Source organism: Uloborus diversus, chromosome 2 (assembly GCF_026930045.1).
Source record: "Uloborus diversus isolate 005 chromosome 2, Udiv.v.3.1, whole genome shotgun sequence".
NCBI classification, from domain to species: domain Eukaryota; kingdom Metazoa; phylum Arthropoda; class Arachnida; order Araneae; family Uloboridae; genus Uloborus; species Uloborus diversus.
In genome coordinates, this window is record NC_072732.1 from 109,846,781 (window position 1) to 109,874,440 (window position 27,660).

At 33.3% G+C, this 27,660-nt stretch overlaps 1 protein-coding gene across 1 annotated transcript in view; it reads right to left on the bottom strand.

Annotated features, from left to right (window-relative positions):
* LOC129215986 (N-terminal kinase-like protein) overlaps positions 1-27,660 on the bottom strand; it is a 100,039-nt gene that overhangs the window by 31,006 nt on the left and 41,373 nt on the right. The window contains exons 2-4 of the mRNA XM_054850114.1: positions 7,808-7,870; positions 3,957-4,037; positions 2,212-2,334 (exon numbers count right to left, since the gene is read on the bottom strand). Of these exons, the coding sequence (XP_054706089.1) occupies positions 2,212-2,334; positions 3,957-4,037; positions 7,808-7,810 (207 nt within the window). The 5' untranslated portion in view covers positions 7,811-7,870. The remainder of the gene's footprint in view (positions 1-2,211; positions 2,335-3,956; positions 4,038-7,807; positions 7,871-27,660) is intronic.

A 27,660-nucleotide genomic window follows, 5' to 3' on the forward strand; every position in this document is an offset into this window, starting at 1 on the left:
TCATCAACAAAATTCTCATGAATGTATGGTCGTAGTTTTCTTTTTAATTGATCTACGATTATTTCTTTTAACTTATTGAATTCTGTAATCTTTCTACCATTTTATTCCACTCATGATAAAAAATTAAAATGGTTTAGCTGACATGCAAAATCTCGCCAAAGGTTCTTTGCTCGCACAATACTAAAACTATAATCCTAAACAAATTTTTGTGAAACTCTCCAGCTGAGAATGAAAACAATAAAGTAAAGTTGGCACACTATTTTGGCGATGAAAATTCTCGGCTTTTGTTTTTGTTTCAAATTTCTTTCTCGGTTAAACATTTTTCATTTCGCTCTATGATAATATATTCAAGAATATATTTTGCATACTGTTCATTCCAACCAAATGCTGCAGTAAAATAAGGTTAGTTAAATTAATTTTTTTTAAACTAGGCGGAGATGAAAGCCCAAATCTTCCGCTAATGTTATTAAATCCTTCTTTCGAACTTAAGAAAAAAAAAAACACTATTCTTACAAATTCACACAAAACAATAAAAAATTTTACCTGGTATAATATTATCCTCTTTCAAAAAGAAAAGCTTTGAACAGCATATTTGTTTTTAATTTCATGCAAATGCGAAGTTTGTTAATCCAGAGTTTTCTTGTATTTAGGATTACGCCATTTACGACAATCAACTCACTTTTTAGAGGAAAATAATGAAAACTAACATTCTTTTGAGAAGCTCGAGAATACCATTACGGGAGGAAACAATTTTTGTTACTGAAAGCATTCTAAGACACATCGAATGTGTCAATAAATACTCATAAACAAACTGCCTATGTTTACCAACAGACACACGTGGAATGCAATGTTTTACCTCTTTCTTTAATTTTGTAAACCACCGCAAGGTAGAGTATTTGAGCATGGGAGTTGCGAATAAAAATCCAATTCTGTTTATGAAAACGTAGGCACTTAAAGAGTCTTGCGTACGAACATTTTGGAAATGACCAAACATGGCGACTACACCAAAAATTAAGATCTGAATTTCTGAATTTGTTGCTAAAAAATAAGTTAAAAATAAAAATTCTCATGAGACTATTTGCTGCACATTTTAAGTTATTTTATAAGTTTGCAGTTAAATGAAACATCGATTCTGCTTTGTTTTGGAAAACGTAGGCACTTAAGCATCTTATCTACTTTGATCTTATGAATGACCAAATATGGCGGCTACGTTTCCAGCTGAAATGCTGAAGCATCCATCGCTTTTCCAGTCAAAAACTGAACTCCAAACGATCTTAGCCAAATTGTATTTATTTCTTTTTGCTTTTATTTATTTATGTTTTCTTTCTTTCTCTTTGTTTCTTGGTAAAATTATCTGCAGGCATCTGGCGTCTAGACTCGCAGTATCTGCTACTGGGCATTGCAATATGATTTTGAAGGGGTTTTTTTTATCAGTTAGACATTGCCTTTTGTAATTTAGTATCAGTTCTAAAGATGAAAATAGCCTTTAAGTTCTGCAGATGTTAGTATTAATTCAAAAATCTCATTTGCATAGAAACTATAAATGTTTCTAAACAAATACTATAAAATTTGAAACCCATCTTCTTTATTTAACGGCTACCAAAAGGAACAGTATTCATTTCCATGAAATAGCTTAAATGGGTTGTCCGATTTTTTTTATTTTTTGTGACGAACAAAAAATATTTGATTTTTAAATTTCTTTCAAAGCTGAAAAAAATCTAAAAACAACAGAACAGCCAATTACATGCATTTATCTTTAAAAATTTCCAGTTTGAAAATTGTACGCACCAACGTCAAAAAAAGCAAAAATATATGCAATTGCACATTGTAGACTTGTATTTGCATGTAATCGTGGCTTTAATTGCAATCTTTAATGATAATGGTTATGAAGTAAAATATTAGACGCATCACTTTTGTACAGATAAAAATAAGCAGTTTTATGCAGAAGGAATCATGACATAACCTGTAAAATGGCAAAAACATGCAGAAACAAAGGATAATATTTATATTTTCCTATATGTATGGATATAAAAAGACTTTTCTGTTTGAAAAATTTGCAATTATTCAGTTACCAGCCCAATAATTTGAAACATTTCCTCTCTTTTGAATCTTGTGGAGAACATTTCAGCCATTTAGAGGAAAAGCTATACAGAAATATTATAGCAGTTTGACATAAAAAAAGAACTGAAAAGCATTGTTTCTATAACTTACAGCTATTTGATGTAAACCCCATGAAATCGCAAATTGCTTCTGTTCAGACGTACTTGTGGTTTTCGATAGATGGACTTCTAAAGGTTCCACTGGTTCAACAACAAGATAAATAAATTTGTCTGTCTAAAAAAAGAAAGTACTCTATGACACAACTTCTGAATATTGTTCAATAATGAATTGTATAAAAGGACATTTAAGTGTATCACATAGATGAAAATAGTGAATTTAAATCACAAGATATTTTTTTAATTAAAATTTGTGAATTGCATTTTGTCACGAAAAGCCAAGCTACAAAAGCACAAGGTGAACATATTATTGATTAAAGGCAAACAGTTGGCAAAGTTTTATATACCATAGCAAAAGCCATAATTTCTACTGTCCTGTCCAAAACTATCTTTTTAGTGAAATTGTTTTTTGTAGGAAATTTGAATGAATTAACACTGAATTTTTTTTAGGAAAGTTCTTGCTGACATGAGTAGCTGGATCCAAAAGTTGATAGTAGGGTAAAACTAACTTTCTTTATCCAAGAAAACTTACAAGGAGGTGAAGCCAAGTGTAGCTATTGTGCATAAGTTGACTTTTCAAGTTGTCTTCTTAAAACTCTGAATTAGTCTGTTCATGTTACTAGGTTATCAAAGTCAATTAATTCCACAACCAAATTTTCAACACAAGGTTAAATAAAATATTGCAGGTCAATGCATTGTCTGTCTTTTCATCAAGCTTTCTCATTTATAGTTGGGAATTCCATCTATGCAAATTTTAAACAAATTTACTTCTGCATTTGAAATTTCCACACAGATTTTTACTAGAGGAAAAGATTCAAAAGTTTCTTTCAATAAGTCTCCCTGGAAACAGAATATCTTACAACAAAAACTTTTCCATTCTTCACAAAGTTTGAGAATTGTGTGTTCTATGCCCTGGAAGAGCAAATTTAAAACATTGAAATAACTAATAACAATGCAAGGCAAAAAAAAAAAAAACATTCAAAATTCTTCTGATACTAATTTTGCTGATTTCTAAGCAAAATTACTCCTTACATCTAAATATCAAAACCAATTCCCCCCCCCCCTTCCTTTTTTGGATATAGTTCCCCTGTATTTTTTGCTGTTTTTGAGCTTCATAGTCACCATTTCGATTTTAAGGGAAAGTGAGCATCATATTAACTGTTAACACACTTCTAAGGGGCTAAAGAGATGAAAAATTTAGAAACATGAACATTTGTAGCAAGAAGGGACACTTTGAGGGGTATTCTCCTCTAAAATATTTGAAAATTATATGAAACAATCCTTTTTTTCTAAAGGTTTGTTTTACATTTTTTTCGGTACAAAACCAGAAGATTTAAATCACTTTATTAGCTCCATGTGCAAAAAAAGTTTTACATTGCAAAAATACATATTTTTTAATCTTGGAAACCCCATTGCTTGCCAAGTATCTGTAAGTTAATTTTTTGTTTAACCATTTCCATCATACTTGCTCACATCAAAAATGCCACAAAACAGTGTTAATAAGTGTCTAAAACAGATACATATTTACAGAATGTATAGGTTATCCAAATAAACATAAAATAATTTTCAAAAAATCATACATTTAGAATATCAATATAAAAGGGCATTATTAGTGATAAAATGTATGACTGATTTTGCACAAATATAAACAAATAATAAACATGCATTGTTAAGGACATGGAATGTGTGTGTGTGCATTTTTAAAAAAAGTTAAAGAGAATTAAAAAGAACATTTCTCACCTCCAAGCTATCAACATAGGAAAGGATACTTGGATGCCTCAAAGTTTTCGTACGTTTAACGGCTAACTTGGCCATGTCAAGCTAAAGAGTAAAAAGTATTAATAAGTATTGATCAAAAAATTTCAAACTGCAAGTAGTAAACATTAATTTTTTTAAGAAAATATGAGAGAAAAATACAATGTTGTTTCACGTTTATTCAATCTTTATTTGGCAGTTTAAAAAAAAAAAAAAGTTTTAAAAAAAAAAAAAAGCGTTTAAACTTCAAAATTTAACCACACTCTGAATTTTTTTTGTCTGGCCACTGGTTTTATCAACCTCCTCCTCAGAGCCTTTTTCCTTGCTAGGGTTAGCTTTCTGCCAGCAGAAACTGTATGACTGGTAAAATCTTGTAGAAACTGGCAAAAACTAAGAAGCGTCTTTAATAATGAGGTCGTCTCCAAAATTTTAAAAGTATTTTTTTCTGAAAAAGCATGATTAAAAACATAGGATCTGACCATTTTTTAAATAATTTGCTTGAATTTAATATTTTTAAAAAGATTACTTTAATTGGTGAGCTTTCATTGCTTATGCTTCTGCCGATGACATCACAAATGATGAAATGCCATTCAGTGCTCCATTCACAGAGCAAAATATTTAGTTCGCATCTTTACTCACATGTACTTTTCTCCGCACACACCCCACCACTTAGCTGTTAGCCTTTGGCTCCATCGTCCGGGGGGGGGGTCCGCGTAGTGTGCCCTCCGCACGACTGGCTGCGTGGGTCGATAGTCGTTAAGTGCTACGGACGAGCTTGGTGCTTAATGTGCCGGGGAAGGTCCCCGTGCTGGGCGTCAGCCCAGCTGGGAGTTTACCCCTTAATGTGTGAACCTTGCTCACCGTGAGATATTACTCACATGTACTGGCAATGATATGGTTGATAGCAAGTGTAGAGGCAATATTTAATTCGCATCCAGATTATCATAACGCGGAAACGCAGAAGAAAGATGTGCCAAAGAGCATCATTTGTGACGTCAACAAGACTTGTTTGAAAAATCGGACTTGTTAAAAAATTAATTAAAAAATATCTGTTGGGAAAATGAAAGTATTTTCTGGGTCTATGTTTTTTTTTTTTTTTTTGCTTATTCTATCAATTTTAGTGACTAAAAGTAGTACTTTTGACTGAAGGAAACACCATTCAAATAACTACTAAATGATATTTGTTTACGTAAACTAAAAGATGATACTTTATTTCATCATTAAAAAAAAATCATTGCTAGTGTCCTGGATTTAGTTCAGAAAGAGAACTTTTCAATTACCGATGGTCCTAACATTTGGATTAATCTAACAAAGGATGAAAATCTTATGGTTGCTTAGAAAAGAGGAGTACCATGCCGATTTAAAACAGGCATTATTGATTGTAATTTGCTATACTTCATCTAAATTGCTTGTGATTAAATTTATCATGCGCTTCAAGAAGTGCCATAATTTTATCCAATGTTAACCTAGATTTTGTACTTAATACAGGGGGTCTGTCCAGGATTTTTCACAGGGTCCGTTTTTTGTGAAAAATGAAATAATTTTGTGAAAAATGAATTAATTTTGTGAAAAATCAAAAAATTTCGCAATTTTTTTTTTTTTTTTGTTAAAACGAAATTTTAGAATTTAGAGATGGCACAAACAGCATCAATTAAACTTAAAGTCGAGTGTTTTCCTCTTCTACGTCGAGAAAATCATTCTGGATTTTTTTCTGATATTTGGCGGGGGGGAGGGAGGCATCGCTCTTTCAAGTATCAATATTTATCTACCATTCTACATTATGTTAAATTATACTAGATATATTTCTGTACAGTACTTAAAATAATTGTAACAAAAATGTAAATAAATAAAATAAAATTCAGAATAGGGTTCAGCATTCAACTTTTTGACCCAAGACACTCTTAAAAAGCACAGAATTTGGTTTAAAACTTCTAAATTCTGTGATTTTAAACAAAAATAAAAAGATATTTCAATTGTTTACCTCTTAACAAAGCGTAATAATCATTAAAAATTCGAAAAATCGGATTCCCATAGCGGATGCAAAGAGATCGCAATTCTCAAAGTGAAGGCATCAAAAGTATAAAAAACATCTTGTAAAAGAAATATTTTTGATAAAATTATTTTAAAAATTGCATTTTAGAGTCCTATAATAAAACATATCATTAATATCTGTGGACACAGTTGACCCAAAAAATAAAATAAAATAAACCATCTATTTAGCATTTTAAGTTTTGACTCATAACAGAAAATGGAATTTTGCTTTAAAACCTTGAAATGAGAGTTCTAACAGAAATAAAGAGACTTATCATTTATTTGAATCCTAATAAAGCGAAGTAAGCTTGAAAAAAGAACAAAATGTGATTCTCATATCGAATGTTAAAAGATTGCATTTTTCAAAATGTAGACATCTAAAGAAAAAAAAAAAGGTAATTAAAAGAGTTTATTTAAAGTTAATCATCCTTGTTAGCATCGAAAAATCAAAACCCATATAATTTTCTCCCAAAATAACAATTAAAACATCGCACCGCACCGTAAAAAACGCAAATATTGACAAGCCTGGCAAAATGATGAGAATATTTTCCAATCAAGTCATTATAAAGGTTCAACGCCAGACGCTAAGTGGTGATAATTTTGAAGTTGGTAACACTATCTGAAGCGATCATATATTTTCCTCACCCTTACTATCCCTTTGCAGTTCTAAGTTCATTTCGCAGATATATATTATTATTGTTTATTAAATCATGAGCGGAGAAAAGTGCTTACCAATGCCTTTTCAGAAAAGTTTACAAAAACACCCGCTGCTAATTAGCTGTGATAAAACAAACAACCCATTATATTTATTTGGCAGTAGCCATTATTTATCGCTTGCAGGAGCATTCCAAGAGTGCCGATTTTTTTTTTTTTTTTTTTAAATTAGCCGATTTTGTATAAGCTGATCCCTCTAATTTGACTTAAAAAAAGGTTCCAAAAATTATCGGTTTATACACAGAAATATGCGGTATTTTGCTTTCAGATTTGCTCTTTCAATAAACAATTTGACAGATCCGATCTTGTTCATCAGAATTTTGTGAAGGGTCCGTTTTGTTTGATCGGGATTTTGTGAAAGGTCCGTTTTGTTTGATCGGAATTTTGTGAAAGGTCCGTTTTGGTTGATCGGATTTTTGTGAAGGGTCCGTTAACGGACCCAAATATCCTCTGGCCAGACCCCTGTAATATTACAGCTCTGCAAAACGATTTAGGCTCATTACCTGAAACTTATTTTTCCAGTCAAATTTATATTAATACCCCAGTTACTACATGGTGGATCAGTTTTAAAAAATATACAATAGATGACAGTTTCACGAATATTGCTTGTTCCTTGATTCCTCCTAGCTCTTCTGTAAAAAGAATATTCTTAAGTCTCTCATGTGTGCCTATTAAACTGAGAAACTTTTAGATATTTGAAACCACCTTTTCTAAGAGGCAACTATGTAACATTTGATTTTGAATTGTGATAAAATTGTAACTAAATTGTGCTTTGGTTAACAATTATTTTTTACAATTCTATTGTTTATCAACAATTATTTCCATGTCATTATGTGAGTTTTTGCCGGTTTCTGCCACAAATGTGGCAGAAAGTGGTTCTTTTGCCATGCCAGTTTTAACCATCTTGGCAGAAACTTGCCAACACTGGTCCCTTGCACAATATTTCCAATCCTAAATTAGTTGAGTATTATGCACACAAAGAATTTACTACTAAGATATCTAATCCCAGGAGTAACACTAAGATGTCCTACGTTGCGCCAACGATATTATTAACTTGCAATAAAGAAAAATATAACACGTAAAAGCATTACCATAACTGGAGTTTCTGAACTGGAAGCATCAAATACAAAAATACTAACAGGTTCTCCTGTTGCCTAAAAGAAAGAAAGAATGTAAAATTTGACAGAAAGTTTTATCTCTGTTACCAAAAGTATATTTTATTAAAAATGAAATTTCAATACTGTAAATGCACTTTATTTTCATGGGGCTTAATTTCTGAGAGTCGGTTCTTAATAATGAAAATTTATGCCTCAAGAAATATTTCAACTTTACATATACTCAGCTTTCGGTTCTGTTCAGATGAAATTTACAACATTTTCAGCTCACGAAATACTGATACCATCATTTTGCTGAAACCTAAAGTGCATGAAAAAGTGCTCTTACAGTAAATAACTTTCATCTGAAATCTGCTTCAAATGTGGTATTTTCCTATGCTGTAATGTTTCAATTTTAAATTAATGCAACAGTTGGAAATAACGTCAATTACATTTTACAAAACATGTTATCAGGCCCCGTTACTTTGCAATCATCCTCCAGGAGGAGGAGGGGGGACAATGTGCACAAATTATGTCAAAAAACAACAAAAACCTTGGCCACTTATATATAAATATAGTAATTTCTCAAAGCCAGTTGCGCCATTCTAACCCGCCCCCCCCCCCCCCCCACACACACACACAAATGATGGGCCTGCATGTTATTTTGTTTCTCGCTGTTTTGGAGATCATTATCATTTTTTCAAAACAGCTCAAATGTTCATAAGTAACATAAAATATGATTTGGATTGTGCTTGTTCAAAATAGATCTTGGAGAATGTAATCAAGTGACTAAATATCCTTGATTACATTCTCCAAGATCTTTTGTAACAGTCAACAGATTTATACAGTTTTTAAAAAAAAAACAATTGATACTTTATAATAATTTGAAGCTATCAAAATAAATAACTTCCTTCCAAAATAGATTTTCACTAAATTCTTGGTTCTAAAATGTATTTGCCAAAAGTTATTGACACTTTACTATAAAACTATTGAAGATGCAAATGAGAAAATTATTTTACAGTAGGTAATTATCCGACCCCGACAATATAGACAGAGTGCAAACCCTGTCAGCAGAAAATTTTCAGTGTTTGTTAACAGTTTTGACATTTTCTGATTTTGTTAATTGTGTGGCAATAGCTTTCGCTGTATATGAAACTGATTAATTAATGATGACATAATAACAACCAAGCTGGTGCCATGGAAGTGGCTCTCCACTTGCAAGTTACTTGATAGTTTTGCTGTTGGCAGCAACATAGGATTTGGGAGACCATCCTTTTTTGCAGAAGACTTTTAAGAAATAATATCAGCTGGCAGAGTTTTAGGTCTGCTAACATGGTTTAATGTTTTTGTGTCCCCAGACGATGTAACAATAATCGGAGCAATATTATAACGTGGGAGTTAAATTCAAATCCTAATTTAGTGAAAATAAACATTACATTAACGTGTAAGACACAATGAGAAAAAAGGATTAACTCAATAAAAAATATGCTGAGCTTTGGTAATATAAAGTTCTGTATGCCTAGCTGTTGTACTACTTGATCAAGTTCATCTTTAGTGTTATGGTTGCTCAGAGTGTTAATTAATGAAAATATTAAGCTATTTATTAAATACATTAAAAAGTTAAGAAAAAGGAATAAAATTTTAATCTTATGATGAATGTAAATAAAGAAGTTCTGTCCAATTAAAAGGGAAAAAATTATTTTAAATTCAATAAGAAATGATATATCTCAAGTTTTTTTGTGACAAACATTTTAGACTTTTAAACATTATAAAAATTCCTACGCAGTACATAACTTAATACTTGACGAGTTCGAAAAATAAAAACGAGAAAACATTGGACACATCATCACGCAAAATAACTTCAAAGTGTACAAACTTTTTTTTTCCCTTGGTGTAACTGCCAAAATGAGAATTCTGATATTTTATGCTCTTCAGCACCCAATTCATAAGCAAAGTCCTTAGAAGCATCTCTGCTAAAAAAAGACCACATCATGGAAAGTTTTTACTAAAAATTCCTTTATAGGACTATGAGTAAAGCTTTCAATTGTGTGGCAGAAAAACAAAAACTTGTCGCATCGGATTTTGTTTACAAAACCACCTCAAAGATGACAACATAGTTTTTCAATCGCCGTCCAAACCAACAAGACATGTGCGATTTGATTAGTTGGCGACCTTTTCAGCAATAACAAAAAGAGGAAAATTACAACCAATGAACAGAAGGATCCAACTGAGAGCTAGATACTCGCAGCTCATCGCCCTTTCGATGGAGCAATATTATTATGGAGATAGCCTGAAAAAGACCGTCAGCAATTGGGAACGGAAATTTACTATAGATGACGCTGCAAACAGGATGGAATCTGAAACTATGTTATCTGCTACTGTCTTCTGTTATGTTATGAATCATTAAATTGCTTTAGTGATAGTCTTGCCTTTTTTTTTTTTTACTGTTTTTGGTGTCCTATCATTTTATTTTCCCACCGCCACCCTCCGCACCATCACCGTTGACCGGCTCCTCACGATGCTGCTCCTAGCGAAAGCCGTCTCCAGGTTGCATCTATGTCCTACACACACGCGCATACATACACAACTACACACACACAAATACACATACACCCACATACACCTACACACACGCATACATACAACTACCCACACATTCATGCCTGCACATACACACACAGAAAAACATACACACACACATACACACAACTACCCACACATTCATCGCCTGCACACAGGCACAAACACATATGCCTACACACTCATACCCCCCCCCCCACACACACACATTCATACACACAACTACCCACACACTTATGCCAGCACACAGACACAAACACACATGCCTACACACAAATATAGATACCCCCTACACACAAACACACATACCCCCCCACACGCAAACACACACGTCTACATACACACACTCGTGATTGCGAAAAACATAATTTGAATTCAAGATGTCAAAATTCAAATTAATTTTTTTTTTATTTAAATCTTATCCCTATCTAAAAGTTACAATTGATTAGTATGATTAGTAAGCAGGGGTATTTTCTTCAGTACTAGTTAATTTATTTGTGAGTATAAATATGCAATTTGAGAAAACATATGGGTGATTCTACAAAAACCTGACATTTTCCAGTCACAATTTTTTTTTTAAATAAAGACGCTGAAAAAAAAATTATGCTTACTCTTTGTTAGGAACTTATTAAGTGGAAAACTAGAGGGAACTCACTTTAACTATGCTATACCCTCAAAACAGGGGTCAAATTTTCAAACAGCAAGAGACTGACAAGCAGCACCAGGAGAGTTACAAAATGAATTTCTTCATGAGTTATTTAAAATTTAACTATAGAAATAAAGAAATAAACCAAAATCAAAAAGTATGGTTATTAATAAACAAAACAAAAGTTATGTAAAACCTCCCTTAACGGACACCCCCAATTTCTTCGAGTACAAGTTCCGTATAGGGTTTTCCATATTATTCAATCTGAATAGCTTACACTCTGAATAACGTTCATTCATTTCATTGGAAAAAAATCGATTGCTTCATTGAAACTTTCTTTAAGTTAGCCATGCACAGTATGATAAAATTTACAAAATGAATAGTTACCTTCTCATTACATGAAATACACCGCCAGCTCAGTCATTTCCAGCCGAGGACTGCAGTTTCGTGCTTAATAGCACTCATCAGCCCGGCATAGGAAAGTGACTGAGCTGGAGATGAAAAACCTCTTAAGAAAGCCAAGAGTGCCAAACAAACTGGTAGCTAATATAGAATTAGCAAAGACCAGACGAGTGACCGAAGCAATGGATCGGTTCAACTCAAAATTTGAAGGCAATTCATGGTATATTCAGTAAATTACCGCCCATTAGCCAGGGCTAAAGCAGAAATACATGAAATACACCGCCAGCCTCAGTAATTTCCAGCCGAGGACTGCAGTTTCGTGCTTATTAGCACTCATCAGCCTGGCATAAGAAAGTGACTGAGCTGGAGATGAAAAACCTCTTAAGGAAGCCAAGAGTGCCAAACAAACTGGTAGCTATATAGAATTAGCAAAGACCAGACGAGTTTGACACTCTTGGCTTCCTTAAGAGGTTTTTCATCTCCAGCTCAGTAGGAGGATTTAGGTAAACAAATGTCAAAACAAATAATCAAACCAGTAAAAAAAACCAATAAATCTCTCCAAAAAAATCCAAAAATAATAATAATAACAATAATTAATTAATTGAATTATTCCACTGATACATTTTTTATTTATCGCTTGCTAAATTTAACTTTCTTTTTTTTCAATCAATTCGCTACTCCAGGGGTCGAATACGCTACCTTGTGGTGATTAACAATACTAAAGAAAAAGATAAAACATTCCATTCCACGTGTTTTCTTTGGGGAAAATTACAGGTTTCAGACAGTTTGTAATTTCAGAGGAATAGAAAAGAAAGATTTCAGAGGAATAGAAAAGAAAGTTTCCCACAAACACGATGAAAAATTAATGTCATTCATTAAGCTTCAAAAGCAAGTTAAAAGTTACGGCATTTGTTTGTTTTACCTTTTTTCATCCGCCATTAGACAGTGGCTGCAGCGCTCTCTATATTTTATTGGAGTTGCGAATCTTATTTTCAAACTAATGTAATGGAAATCAATCCTTCTATTCTACGGGATGCATTACCAATGCTAGAAAAAATAATGCTAGGCGAGTCAATTTTTTGTTTATTAAAACAGAAATATTGTCCAAGAGAATGACAGCGAAAATGTTTCATACCCTATTCTTGAAATTCAAAATTTTAATGAGAACAGCAGAGAAATCGTATTAACAAAATACTTAAGGAATCCAACAAAATGGGGATAATAAAGTTTTATAGAACAGCAGATTAAAAATTCTTTTTTTCTATCTATAATAATTGAACCCCATTTCTACCTTGATGATTTAAATAATTAAGTTTATTAAAAGAATGCTATTTTATACCTTTAAGTATGCTTAATTTTGTACTACAAATTGAATTTGTGGAATGTTGATATAAAAATTTTTAAACAATTTTAGTCCATTTCAAAAAACGGATGGGGACACGCCAAAAGTGTGACTTTCTGGTTATTAAACAATTTTTGCAGAAAAAAACTAAATGGGTTATTGTTTTAATAAGAGTAGAATAACATCAGATAAGTTATTTCTAACTATTAAAAAAAAATGAAAACACTTTTTGGGTTAAGCAATTTTTGCGTTAGGCTACGGGAACATGATATTGTTTGGATTTTCGAGAATCACCCACATATTGTTTCCAACGTACCGCTTATCATTTGGTTTACTCCCCCTTCTTTACAATCTTTAATACCTGAATAAAAAGTGACTACATGATAGCAATTGTGTAACAACATACTTATATCATAGCAGATCCTTAATTTAGTTATTTTAGTAATAAATACTTCTCAGGGTCGTTTCCTGAGTGGTTTAAGTAGCAAAATGTTATCGGCGTCTCACATTCTCACTAGTTGAGTAAGATGATCATGATTAGGATGATCGTGAGTAGGATGAGTGACAAAACAAGTTTTCTTATCACGTCTTTTCAGATTTCTCAGAAAAAATTAACAGTTAAAACATAGTTTTTGAAAGTATAACAGCTTGAGAGCTTTTCATTTTCAATAAAGTTAAAATACACGGATAACATTCCCCCCCCCCCCCCTTTGTTTAATAGCTGAACACGCCGAACAACGGGCAACCGACATCCTCTCCTATTTAGATGCTCTCACCAGATGGCGTGATAACTACTTTCAGTTTCCAAGGCTTATGTAGACTTACGATTGGGTGAAAAAATGCTCAGAAAATGGATAAATTAAAAGAGAATGCGAGTTTTCTCCAATTTTCTGATGTGAAGGCAAACTCAATCACTAAGACCACGTTTACAAAAACTTTATTAAATAGTATTCTCTAAGTTTAAACTTTGAGGTAAAAATGCTCCACCTGGCAACTGTTTTTCAGACGTTTTCTGGTTGCGTTTGAGACACTTGAGTCACTTGAGAGAGCTTCGCAGTCGTTTCTGTACTAGATTTTGTAGACCTTTTGAAAACGTTAACAAACATCCTTCTGCAATCTATGAATTTCAAAAAAATCATGAGAAACTTATAAGATTATACATTAAACTTATCTTGATACACACAAACACAAAAACTTTATGAATAGCCCCATGAGTGACCATAGGGGGGGAGGGCAAGTGGGGGGCTCACGAACCCCTCTTTGAAATTAGAACTTCCTTGCTTTTAGAACTTTTTTCTCTACAAAAATGTAAAAAACGTTTCTTTTCCAGTCCTTAATGAATAAATGTATTAAAACGTCGAATTTTAATAACTATAATCTGTACTGAGATCAACCGGCCTTAAGTCAATTTTAGAGCCAAAAGAGTCTAATCGGGCCCCGCGCTAAAAGATTTTTTTTTTCTTTTAGATAAACAAGAGAAAAAATGTATATATAAAAAAAAAAGAACGTTCAAATTGAATATTTAACGGACGCTTAATCTGGCAGTGTGGAGCTACTTTTAGTTTAATCAATGGGGTAATGGAGGTTCCTGAAAGCTTATAGCTAATTTCAAATTTACTAAACGCATCAGGAGTTAGCAAAATATATTTTCATAACTACTTGTGTCAAATACATTTCCGGCAAAAAAGTTGAGCTATCATTTCAATTGGACCATTTGAAATAACTATACTTTATTCCTATAATAACCGATCAGGAGAAAGAGAACTATGTAATAGGTAATGGGGCTAGGGCCTCAAAGAGCAAATTTTCAATGATTATTGTCTATTAGTACGGTGAGTAATAAAATAAAGGCCTCATCTCAAGTCCTAACTATGAGCTAATCGAAAAAATGTCCCGAAGCACCCAAATTCTGGGGGCACCAAAGCTGTTTTTTAAATTCAGTGTATATATTTGTTTCATTTATTTTTGGCGGGAAAAGTGCAAAGATACAACAACGATGAATTTTTTTCTGTTATATACAATTAACAACAATGTATTGTATAATCTTCAATACCACTTGCTCCAAATATCGCCAGTACTCTTATTATTGTGCAATTGTAAAAGAAAAGTCTCAACATTTAGCCTGAAATTTCGTTTTTAAAGCCTCAATGTGAAAAAAATTGTCACAAGGGACGTCTTCAAACTCTACTCTTTCATCTAACGTGATCGTTAGCAATTCTCCAAAGATCACCTCAAATGCCTTAAAAAGTTTCCGATTTTAAAACAGTCCCAAGGGATATTACTAACGTGAGAGATTCCTCTCTCCAAAGTTAGCCTCAAGTTGCGATTTTAAGACTCCAACTTCAATAAATTTCAAGAGAAGCGGCCCCGAAACTTTTATCCCTTTCCTTACGATCACCACAGATAACTTGAAATTTAGTTTTAAGACAATTCCACGGAACAACTCTCCTCAACTTTCTTTAAAATAGACTTAAATTGACGTCAGTTTCGAAAAAACATTCTTGAGGCTGTCATCTCCTTTGTCCACTGTTGTTATCAAAGTAGCTTAAAATTGCGTTTATACATTTCAATGTTAAAAAAATTCCGGAGGAATTCTCTTAACGTTGTCAAAGTTAGCTTAAATTTGACTTCAGTTTTAAAATAACTCCCGTCGAGAAATTCTATTCTCTTTCCCTTAATTCGCTCTTTGCCTAAATTTGCTATTTTGGGGTCAGCTTTCAAAATTCTTCCGGGAGTGGAATTTGAACCCCTCTTTCCCTTCTTCGGACAAAAACCGAGTTCTTAAGACTTCAATTTATAAAATTTTACTGGGGAGGTCGCCCGACTCCCCACCTCTGTGTTTGTGAACGTCACATGACAGTCTGGAATTTCATTTTTAAGTTTCAGCATTTGGTACATAGCTATTCTGTCAAAGCACTTAAGTGCACATCAAGAATTTCTCAGTGTTAAACTTGACTAACCTTTTCTAAAATTCGCTCTCATTCTGTTTTTGTATCTCAAATTAAATGCAATTATTCATTAAGGGCCCCGCCAAGATTCTCCAATCAAGCCCCGCATTCGTTAAGGCCGGCTGTGACTAAGATCGGTTTTCATCGGGAAAATATCCTGCTAAACCAGGAGGAAAATGTCCGAGTCCCCCCCCCCCCTCCTTAAAATTTTACATATAGGCGCCCATGAATAGCCCTATTAAAACCAAAAAGTACCAACAGAGAAATTGATGAATAATGTAATATAAACAGAAAATATCTTGTTCTGGAAACAGACAAAACAACAAATTTTTCTGTTTCTCTCATATTTAATTTGCAAATGACTTTTTTAAGAGAAGAATAAAAATCTATTTCGTAGTAACAAGTTATGAAATTACTATAAACAGGTTTTAAATTTCAATCACCATCCGTTATACATCGCAGTAGAACGCAGAGGCATGCACGGCAGGGGGGGGGGGGGCACCTGTTTTCCCGAGCCCCAGCCTGAAAGGTGTCCGAGATTTTTTAAAATGAGGGGTGAAATATGTAGGAAAGTGGAGTAAACAATATGGAGGGGGCAGCAAAAGTCATTGTGGTGGGCCCCAAAATTTCTGTGCACACCCCTATGGTAGAACGAGCTTTTCTCGTGAACAGCAGAAAGTATTCACGCTCATTTTTTCATTCTCATCTGAACGAACATCATCACAAAGAAAAAAAAAAAACTTATTTTGATTGGAATAAATCTCTTCTTTCTAGTGGTACTAAGGAAAAGAAGATGCAAGGTTTCTAACTTAGCTACAGCGCATTGAAAATGGGCTATTTTTCATGATCAGGATTTTTATTGCTAATATTTGAATGGCAATATTTTTTTACAAAAACAATATTTACTCTCTTCAAATGTGATTCATTTAAAACAAGTTTTTTGACAGTAAAATTACGAAGTACGAACTTTTGAATTATTTTTATTCAGAAATTACGACATTCTGAAATCCAGAAAAGTATTTCCCCACCACGCCTTTTCAAAAGTTTACATTCATGCTACGCAAAAACTAATGAGCTCATGTTTACAAAAATTCTCGAACGTATTGACAACCCAGATTACTTTAATTTTCCACAACTTCAAGCTTCTATTATGATATCAAGCATTGCAACCTTAGTCTAAAGATGGCACTCGGTTACGACAGACAATATTTCAAGCTCATTTTTTCATCCTTATCTGACAGAAAAGTATCGAAAAAAAAACCTATTTCGCTAGGAAAAAATCTGTTATTTCTAAAATTACTTACAAAAGAAGATGCTTCCACAAGAAGATGGTCAAACTTGAGTTATAGCGCATTCAAAATAGACTATTTTTCATTTGAAGGATTTTGATGGCGACTTTGGATGACAATATCTTCTACAAAATCAATGTGAACGCTTTGCAAATGTAATGATTTAATATTAAAACAAGTACTTTTACAATATAATTACGAAGAACGAGCTTTTTATTTATTCTTGCTCATAATTTGTGATATGCTAAAATCTAGGAAAAAATTTCCCGACCGCGTTTTTTTAAGAATGGATATATGCTACACAAAAACAAATGAGCTGAAATTCACAAATATACTAGAACGTATTACTAGCCAAAAATACTTTCAAAATACAAAATTCAGAATTCCGGTACGATAAAATTTTCTGCAACCTTAGCCTAAACAAGGCAATTCTTTTCACAAAGCTGATCCACCATTTTTGAGCACTTTTTTGGGAGATCTTAGATCCTCAGGATTTGGATCTTGGAAGCTTAAACATTGCATATAGGTTAGTTTCGAAAAGGCATCTCTACAACTTCATCCAAAGCTTCATCCAAATCGGATATGATTGGTCGAGGACCACAAGGTCATTGGCATAAAATGACTCTATAATGAAAAAAAAAAACACTGATGCTGAAAACATTGAAAATGGGTGCACGTTTTTACATTGTGCATAGGACTGTGAGCAAAATAATGGTTGTAGAAACTTAAAAGAAGCTTTAAAAAAAACATGTTAGTACTTCATTGACTAATACCGTCAACTCTCGATAACTCGAAGTCCCAAGGGACCAGCTAAAACCGTCGAATAATCGGTAGTTTGAATTGTCGGAAATTCTTTTTCTAGCATTCTCAAGATTTTTTCTTTTCTTTTTTTACAGGAATAGTGCATAACGAATAGACTATAACACTTATAGTTTGGATGAAATTATTCATTATTACTACGTAAAAATATCTTTACAGAAAATAAATTTTGTAAAGATACTTCGAAAAAGGAAGTTATTTTTGACTGCTTACATTTTTTATCCCAACTTAAAACGTTGTTTTAAGTTGGGATAAAGTTTGTAAATCGTATGCCCAATTTCTTTTCTCTTGATTGCAGTTAGTTTTGCTTTTAAACGTCTTTTTGTCCTAAAAACAGAATTTTTTGAGTCATCCACAAAAGTAAAGGCTCCTTTTTTCAATTTTAGCCAAAATTTTAAGTTTCTCAAAGATTAGCCAGCAATGAAATTTTAGGTCGTTATGCACGGCAGAAAGTAGTCCAATCGTCTATGTCACACGTAATCTTGCAACACTGTGCTCATTAAGCAGCAATGTTGTGAAATTATTATCTCCCTCCCATATGCTGATAAGCAGAGCAATGTGTTAAAAAAGGAAAGAACACTTTTTTTTTTGGCTCAATTTTTATACATAAAATAAAAACGAAACTATCGAAAAAACCTAGACTTAAAAGGAGTGCATTCGAGACGTAGAGGCATTTTTGTATTAAAAACAATTATTTTGGGGCCAAATGAAAACTTCGAGATAAAGAAATATTGAAATAAGGCTTCGAGCTATCGAGATTCGACTCTTGACTGTATTAACTTTTCCACACCAAAGAATTACACAAGAAAATGTGGTTTGCAGAAGAAAAATGCTGCATAGTTGTGTCATCTGTGATAAATAAGTTTCGAAATTATTCGAATTACGACATCCTTTATGAAACAGATAGTAATTTATGCGAAGCTTTAGCTACTACTTCCAGAATGTCCTTTGCGTCTGGTGTATAGATAAAAGTGTTTTCACATTTATTCATATAATTTCAGATTTGCATAAAAAGCTTGAGTAAATTTCACCTTTCTCTACTATGTGGAACCTTAAAAGACTTCTGATTCTCTTCTATTTGAAGATAAAATCATTTCTCTGAGAGTTTTAAAGATTCATGTTTATATTTACATTTTTATGCTTGAGAAGAAAGCTTCCATAATATTTAGAATATGTTTAAGTAGACTACTCAGAAAATTTCTATTATTTATTTTTGCTGATTCTCGTACGTAGGGATTTCAATACCGGACCAAAAATTTCATACCGGTATTCGGTATTTTTAAAACGTGATACCGGAATACCGGTATTAATACCGGTATTTGAAATTTTTCCAAAAATGCTTGCAAACACTTTGTTTCGTTGGCAGTTCATAATTTTATACAAAAATTGTATTCTTTATGAAAGCGAATTGTGAACAAATATAAAAGGATGGAACAAATGTCATAATAAAAAATAAAACGGAGTAGGACCGAAAATCGCCGACTCCGACACCGACTCAGGGATTTTGAAACGTCCTGCTCCGACTCCGGCTTTTTTTGACCAATCACTATTGCTTATTGTTCTCATATGACTGCTTTGGCGTGCTATCATTTTATTTTCCCACCAGCACCCTCTGCCAGCACCACCGTCGACCGGCTCCTCACGATGCTGCTCCTATAGCGAAAACCGTCTCCAGGTTGCGTCCATATCCTACACACACATGCATACACACACCCGCATACAAACTCACACACCCACACACACACTCACACACACACACGCACGCCTACACACACAGCACTGCATACACAACATGCACACACATGCATACATACACACACACACACACGAACGCCTACACACACACACCCGTACACACACAGCACTGCGTACACAACATGCACACACATGCTTACATACACACACACACGCACGCACCCACACACATGCGCCTACACAAATACACACGCGCATACATACACACACACGCTTGTGATTGCGAAAAACATAATTTGAATTTAAGATGCAAAAAATTAAAATTATTTTTTTAATCTTTTTTCTTTTTCAATATTTGTCCCCACATAGGAAGGGGGAAAAACCCTTAACTTATTGAAACATTAGACCTTTTTTATGAAAATTTCGAGTCGTGTTTTATTGCAAAAGTAAGATGCATATAAAGTCGGAAATTCAATTTGAAAATAAAATTTCCCAATAGTTGAGATTTTTAAAGTGAGATTGCTCAAAAACCCCACTTTTTAAAAGAAATGAGAAAGGTTAGTTTGCTCTCCTTTTTATCTTTAACGAATTAATGTTGATCAAATTGTATGAATTCAATTTTTGAAAGCCTTAACTTTAGAAAACGAAGCTTTCTTACAAAACCCCCGAGAGACACCCATCTGAAGGGGAAGGGGGGTAACACCCCAAGTTAATTTATGAGTTTATAAAAATATAGTAATTTGATTCCGAAATAATGATCTTAATAAAGATATATTAATTCAATCAACACATTTTATCTTTATATTTCTTCTACAAGATTTCAAAGAAAATAGGGTACTATATTGCTGGGAGAGGATGGGTACATATGGAGCACAAATACGGCGGTATACTGCTTTGTACGAATAACTTTGAAACTATACCTATATTTCTTCTTCTCTCAATTTTGAACTCAAATTTTATTGGCTGCAATAAAAGTGACCTTAATATAGAGATTTTAAGATTAACTTCATTGAGCATTGTAATCAAGAAATCATATACTGATTTTATTTCATACCTTTTGATGAGAACCATGTTAATAGAAATAGTCTTAAGATTGAAAAAAAAAACATGTGTTTTATTTTATTGGATCTTTTGAATTAGCGCTTTCGCGCCAAAACTAATTTGAATTTGCCGTCTCCTCAGACGTTTCCACCTAGGCACAGGCTACAAGCCCCGACTTGCCCCAGGGATACATTTCATTTACTATTTTATAACTGAGATCAAAGTAAAAAAAATTTCCAGATTTAAAAACTGCTTATTTTCTTACAATATATTAGTGAGCAAAACCTTTGCTGACTGTTGCTAATAGTTAAAGAAACTTATTTAAAAAAAAGCAAACTGGCGGCTCGGCGGAGGTAGCTATCACGGAAAGTGAAAGTTCGATTAATAAAGAAGCCAGTTAGTTGCCAATGGCAGTTATTTTCTTAGTAGTAGGTCTTTATTCATAAATCGAACCAATTTGTAGAAAGGTTTTTTTTAAATAAACGTAAAGAGATTCAGTGAAAATTAGAGGAAAAAAGAAGCACGAAGAAGGAGTCGGCCTACTTTCCAACGACTCCGATTCTTTAACCCCAAAATCAGTCCGACTCCGACTCCACAGCTCTGGTAAAAACATAATGCATCTCTTGAATTGTCTCTAAGACTGGAACTCATTGTAGTGCTCAACTTTCAAACAGTGGAAAATAATCTTTCTGATTTCACTTAGGTTTATGATACTGCGCGATTCACCCCCTTTAATTGTCTAGAAATCCTTCTTCTCTACATAGTATAAAATGAAGTCTCCAAAAAGCGTCTGTTTGTTTGAACTCGCAAAACTCGAGAACTACCCGGCCGATTTTGCTGAAATTTTCACAGTTTGTTCCTTTAAGTCCTGAGAAGGTTTGCAGACCAGTTCGAAAACAATTCGATGAATAGTTCTTTTTTTTATTCCAATTTAGGCCCAATTTCGACATAAATTCCCGAATATGGGGGTGAAAAATTACTTTCACATATTAATATTACATATCGTTCTAAAGGGTAGAATTTTGCGCGTTCTACGCTATTTGTTTCAATGCTCTAACTTTATTACAGTGGGAGTTATTTGCGTTTTTAGCTCGAATTTTTTTTGGCTTCTGAAATTTAGGTACTACTTTCTTCATTAAATAAATCAATAAAAAGTGAAGGAGTTGTCCCACAGCTTTCTTTTTGACGCCATTGGAAAAAGCGACCTTTTTTTACTCCAGAATTAACTCGACCTATGGTCGAAAAAATAAGCTTTTATCTCGAAAGGAAAAAAAGTTAAAAGCCTTTTTAAATCAAGTTTCAGAAATCTCGATTCCATTCAAATTGTGAACCATTTTCTTTCGCATTTTAATTCCTTAAACTTATTTTATTTTGTGTTTCCATGGTTACGCATTTTAAATCCATCTTTCTGGATTTAATTTCTTAAAAGTATTTTAATATCTGTCTTCATTGTTTAGAAAGGAAATCATGATGTTTTTTTTAACTTATTTTTTACACCTGATTGTTGAATATACGTCACTTGACACAATTTTTATTTTCAAGGTGGACCGGGCAAAGCCGGGCAACGCAGCTAGTCTCTACATAGTATAAAATGAAGTCCCCAAAAAAGCGTCTGTTTGTTTGAACTCGCAAAACTCGAGAACTGCCCGACCGATTGTGCTGAAATTTTCAGAGTTTGTTCCTTTAAGTCCTGAGAAGGTTTGCAAACCAGTTCGAAAACAATTCGATGAATAGTTCTTTTTTTTTATTCCAATTTAGGCCCAATTTTCTCATAAATTCCCGAATATGGGGGTGAAAAATTACTCGCAATTAGTAATATTATATATCGTTGGAAAGGGAAGAATTTTCCGCGTTCTACGCAATTTGTTCCAACGTTCTAACTTAATTGCGGCGGGAGTTATTTACGTTTTTAGCTCGAATTTGTTTAGGCTTAGCTGAAATTTAGTCACTACTTTCTTCATTAAATTTATCAATAAAAAGTGAAGGAATTGTCCTACAGTTTTCTTTTTGACACCATTGAAAAAAACTACCTTTTTTACTCCAGATTTAACTCGACCTATGATCGGAAGTTTAACCCTCTATCTCCATTAGAAAAAAAGTTACAAGCGAATGAAATGAAGTTCAAAAACCTGTTCTCTATTCAAGTTTTTAACCATTTTATTTTGCGTTTCCACGGTAACGCTTTTTGAATCCATTATTTGCATCTTTCTCATTTTCAATTCTGAAACTTATTTTATTTTGTGTTTCCATGGTTACGCTTTTTAAATCCATCTTTCTCATTTTATTTTAATTTCTTAAAAGTATTTTAATACTGTCGCCATTGTTTGGAGAGGAAATTTTGCATGATGATTTTTTTTTCTTTTATTTATGCCTAATTGTTGAATATACGTCACTTGACACAATTTTTGTTTTCAAAATAGACCGGGCAAAGCCGGGCAACGCAGCTAGTCTTCATATAATTCGATGTTTTGCGTGTTATTTTTGGATAAATCCTTTTGTGTGGTGTTTCTTTTATATTGTGTTTATTATTATTATTATTTTGAATTTATATCAAGCTGTAGTTTCTCTCCGAGAGATGATACTTTTCCAATATTCATATCATTTTCTCTTGAGCTGGAGAGGTTTGTGTTTGCTTTTAATTAGCCCTTTGGTTGGAAATTTACGATAAACTTCGACTAAATTTTATCCTGTGAGTTTCTCTTATTCGTTTTCGCATTCTTTTCAAAATTCCTTTTTATTATAATTATTAGCTGCGTTGCCCGGCTTTGCTCGGTCTACCTTGAAAAAAAATACCATTGCTTCAAGTGAAGTATCTTCAATAACCAGGATTAAATGAAAGAAAAAAAAACCACCATGCAAAATTTTCTCGCCAAACAATGACGACAGATACAAAAATACTTTTAAGAAATTAAAATAAAATGAGAAATATTGATTTAAAAGGCATAACCATGGAAACACAAAATAAAATAAATTTAAGAATTGATAGTGAGAAAGATGGAAATAAACAATGGATTCACAAAAAGCGTTACCGTGGAAAAGCAAAATGGTTAAAAACTTGAATAGAGAACAGATTTTTGAACTGCATTTAATTCGCTTGTAACTTTTTTTCGAATGGAGATAGAGGGTTAAACTTTCGACCCTTAGGTCGAGTTAGATCTGAAGTAAAAAAAGCAGCCCTTTCCAATGCTGTCCAAAAGAAAATAGTGGAACAATTCCTTCACTTTTTATTGATGGATTTAATGAAGAAAGTAGTGCCTAAATTTCAGCTAAGCCTAAAAAAGTTCGAGCTAAAAACGTAAAAAACTCCCGAAGAAAATTAAGTTAGAACATTGGAACAAATTGCGTAGAACGCGGACGGTATATAACATTTCTATTTGCGAGTAATTTTTCACCCCCATATTCGGAAATTTATGTGAAAATTGGACCTAAATTGGAATAAAAAAAGAAATATTCATCGAATTGTTTTCGAACTGATCTGCAAACCTTCTCAGGACTTAAAGGAACTAACTGTGAAAATTTCAGCAAAATCGGCCGGGTAGTTCTTGAGTTTTGAGAGTTCAAACCACACAGACGCTTTTTTTAAAAATAATAAATTTATAAAAATAGCGTGACGCGTGACAAAGAGGGAAATGGGCATAGTGAAGTGTGACACTTTGTGACAAAATGGGGTAGTTGGGGTCAAAAATATTTAAAAAATGTATGACATCATCCATGCACAGCCCTAAACAATGAGTCACAATTTCTCTATTTTAAATTGCATCATCCATATATTTTAATAGTTTTATTTTACTTTTTACGGAAGAAAGACTCCTGAAATATTGTAGGGAAAGAGTAAGTACAATGTGACACGCGAAAATCCAATTACATTTTTTTATTATTAAAAATGACAGAAATAACTTCGTTCAAATGGTCCAATACTTGTCAGTGTAATATGCATTAATAAAGTGACGAGAAAAAAAAAAAAAAAAAAAGCGAAATGCAATTTTGTCCTGCAAAAGTTGAGTGCAAGTTATTGAAATGCAAGTTCCCAGTAAGTGGGAACAGTGGAAGACACACATTTTTAAATTACAAACCTTTGAAACAATCTAAATTTACCAGGAAAAATATTTTTCTGACTGAGATAGAATGATTTAGATGATCCAGGATATATAAATAAATTGGCTTAAGGAGCATTCCACGGTATTTTTGACATTATGTAGAGTCCGTAACGTGACCTTTTTCTGCCGTAATTTTTTAATTTACCGTTTGATTTGCAAATTATTTTAATTTGAGCTGGTATGTTGGTAGGAAAAGATCTAAATAAAATAATATGCTAATCAAACAGTAAATTAAAAAGTTATGGCAAAAAAGGTCACGTTACGGACTCTACATAAATGTCAAAAATACCGTGGAATGCCCCTTAAAGTGTCATCTTGTGATGTAGCATTTGATAAGGATGGAATGCTTTCACTGTAGCTCCTGTCTCTCACTTGTAGAACGGCATCTTTCCTACCTGTTTCAGAACATCTCCAAAATAGCTTATCTGACTTTTTTTTCTAGGCATGTTGAAATTTTGAAATGTGGGTAAATATTATCACATTCAGCATATTGCAATGAAATAATAAAAAATAATTCAAATAGAACAAGCACGAAATGGAAATATTGACGTGAGATGATGTAGCTATAAAAGTCATAAACCCAGGCAAGAATCTTTATTTTGTCGGTGCAGGGGTTTCAGACTTATTTCTAGGGCTCGACCGATGGCATTTTTTGGCCGTTGGGCCGATGCCGATTGTTGGTCGATTGTTCAAAGACGGCCGACGGCCGATTGCCGATTGTTTCCCTCCAAATGGCCGATTGCCGATGGCCGATTGCCGATGGCCGATGGCCGATGCCGTTGGCCGATGGCAAAAAAAAAAAAAAAAAAATTCCAACGGAAACAAATTGATAAGATTGTCAGGGATTTAAAGGATCATTTATTCATTTCACTTTACTTCCTTTCTACGAAAAAGGACTTATAATCAAAAAAAAAAAAAAAAAATCAAATTTCGACCTAATTTCTACGATCACCCAATTAAACTTCAAAAGTTTTTTCGGCACATCTGTACACGCATATGTACCAAAGAACATATAGATGACCAAAATAATCGCTTTAACTTCATCGTGGGGGAGAAGGCGACTTTGATGTTGAGGATGCACGGTTTGATTGATCAATGCTCTGATGAGACAAACAAATAACGTAACGTTTCGTCGGACTTAGCTCCGTGTGACCCTTACTTGTTCCCAGCAAAAAAACATTTGCATGGACGCCGCTTTCTTCCATCAGGAGAAGATAAAGCTGCATCATATAGTAGGTTGCGAAAAAGGCTTCCAGGAGTGTTTCCAAAAGTTATATGAACACTGGTAGAAGTACATAATCCCTCAAGGTGACCCTTTGAAGGTGGATGTGCTTCGGTAATGTGAACAATTCTGAGTAAAGTTTCATACAGCTTGTCCCAGAAATTTTGGATCGTACTACGTACAATCTATATAGGATGTAATTATGCTTCTCATTTTAGCCTACTTTCCCAGTAAAAGTCAGAAAAAGAAGAAAAAAGCATGAAAGAAGGCTTAATGCATCTTAAAAATATCGCAAAAAACAAAAAAAAAGTCAAAAATAAATACAATAATTAAATAAATATCGAAAAATTAAAAATTGGAAAGTAGGGTATTGAGATGGGGAAAAATGTCTGTCGGTCTGTCTGTCTGTCCCCCACCCCTAATAACTTTCGAATGAATAGTCCGATTCGAACAAACTTTTTTTTGTTCGAAAGATCTCGGCGAGGACATCTCATTCCCTTTTTTACTTTTTGATTTGAACTATTTTTTGTTCAATTTTGAACAGTTCAAAAAAACTTAACATTAGCGCCTGCGGGGAAATTGAAGGCAATTCTGAACCATGAGGCGAATTTGCTTCAAACAAACTTTGTAGGAAAAAGCGTTTGATGAAAAACTTGTATATAAAATATCTTTTTGATTTGAACAATTTTCCGTTCAATTTTGAACAGTTCAAATCCCTTAACATTAGCGCCTACGGGAAAACTGAAAGTCAATGTAGATTCCGTACTTGAAGGCGGATTTACTTCAAACAAATTTTGTTGGAAATAGCTCTTGACGCCAAACTCCAGACTTCGACTCCGAGAATTTAGGGGCACTTGACCCCGACTCCGACTCCTGTGCCCGACAATTAATCGGACTCCGACTCCCCGATTTCGACTCTGACTTCGTAGCTTTGGCAAAAAATTTATACGCGGAGGACAAATGACTGACTCCGATTCTTAGATATTCGACTCCGACTCCTTTACCCCAAAATGAGATTGACTCCGACTCCGACTCCGCAGCTATGGTTTACACTGTGAAATAATTATTGATGATATGACTTGTTTTTATTTTCAGGCTAAAGTTTTAATTTAGGTATTCAGTTTTCGGCGAGTAAACTCGAAGTCATTAATGTTTCTACATAAAGATATGCGCAGACGATTTTTTTTTTTTTTTTTTTGACAATGAAAATTATTTCTTTAAGTTGACATTTTATGGTTTTTAGTTATTTTGGTAAGTGCATTAATTCATTTAAAAAATTCTTTTTGGCAACAGGGGAAAAAGAAATGATTTTTTTTTTTGATATGATGAATTTATTTTAATGAGCTTATTAATTTTAATTAATATTTTTTCGTTTTGAAAGCTGTTAAAGATTTTTTTAATGGAAGAAAAAAGTGTATTAGCTGCTTTGTTTAAAAGTTGCTGCTTTTTTTTTACGCATCTAATTTTTTTAGATGAGTGAGGAATATTTTATTCCTAGAAATCAGCTTTTAGTGTTTTAAAAATATGTTTAAAAAAATTTGCGATTTTAGCTATTTTTGAAAATGTTGATCAGGTTCTAGAAAGTAGTATAGGTATACGGGAAAGTAGGCGCGTCTAGTTCTAGACAGAACTTCTTGTTTGACTCTTGTATGATGATAGAGAAAGAACAACAGCCCCCTCCAAAAAAAAGGGGGGGGGGGAAAACAAAGACACTGTTTAATAACCAACTTATTTGTTTTTTTTTAATTGAACATATAACTAGGATTTCA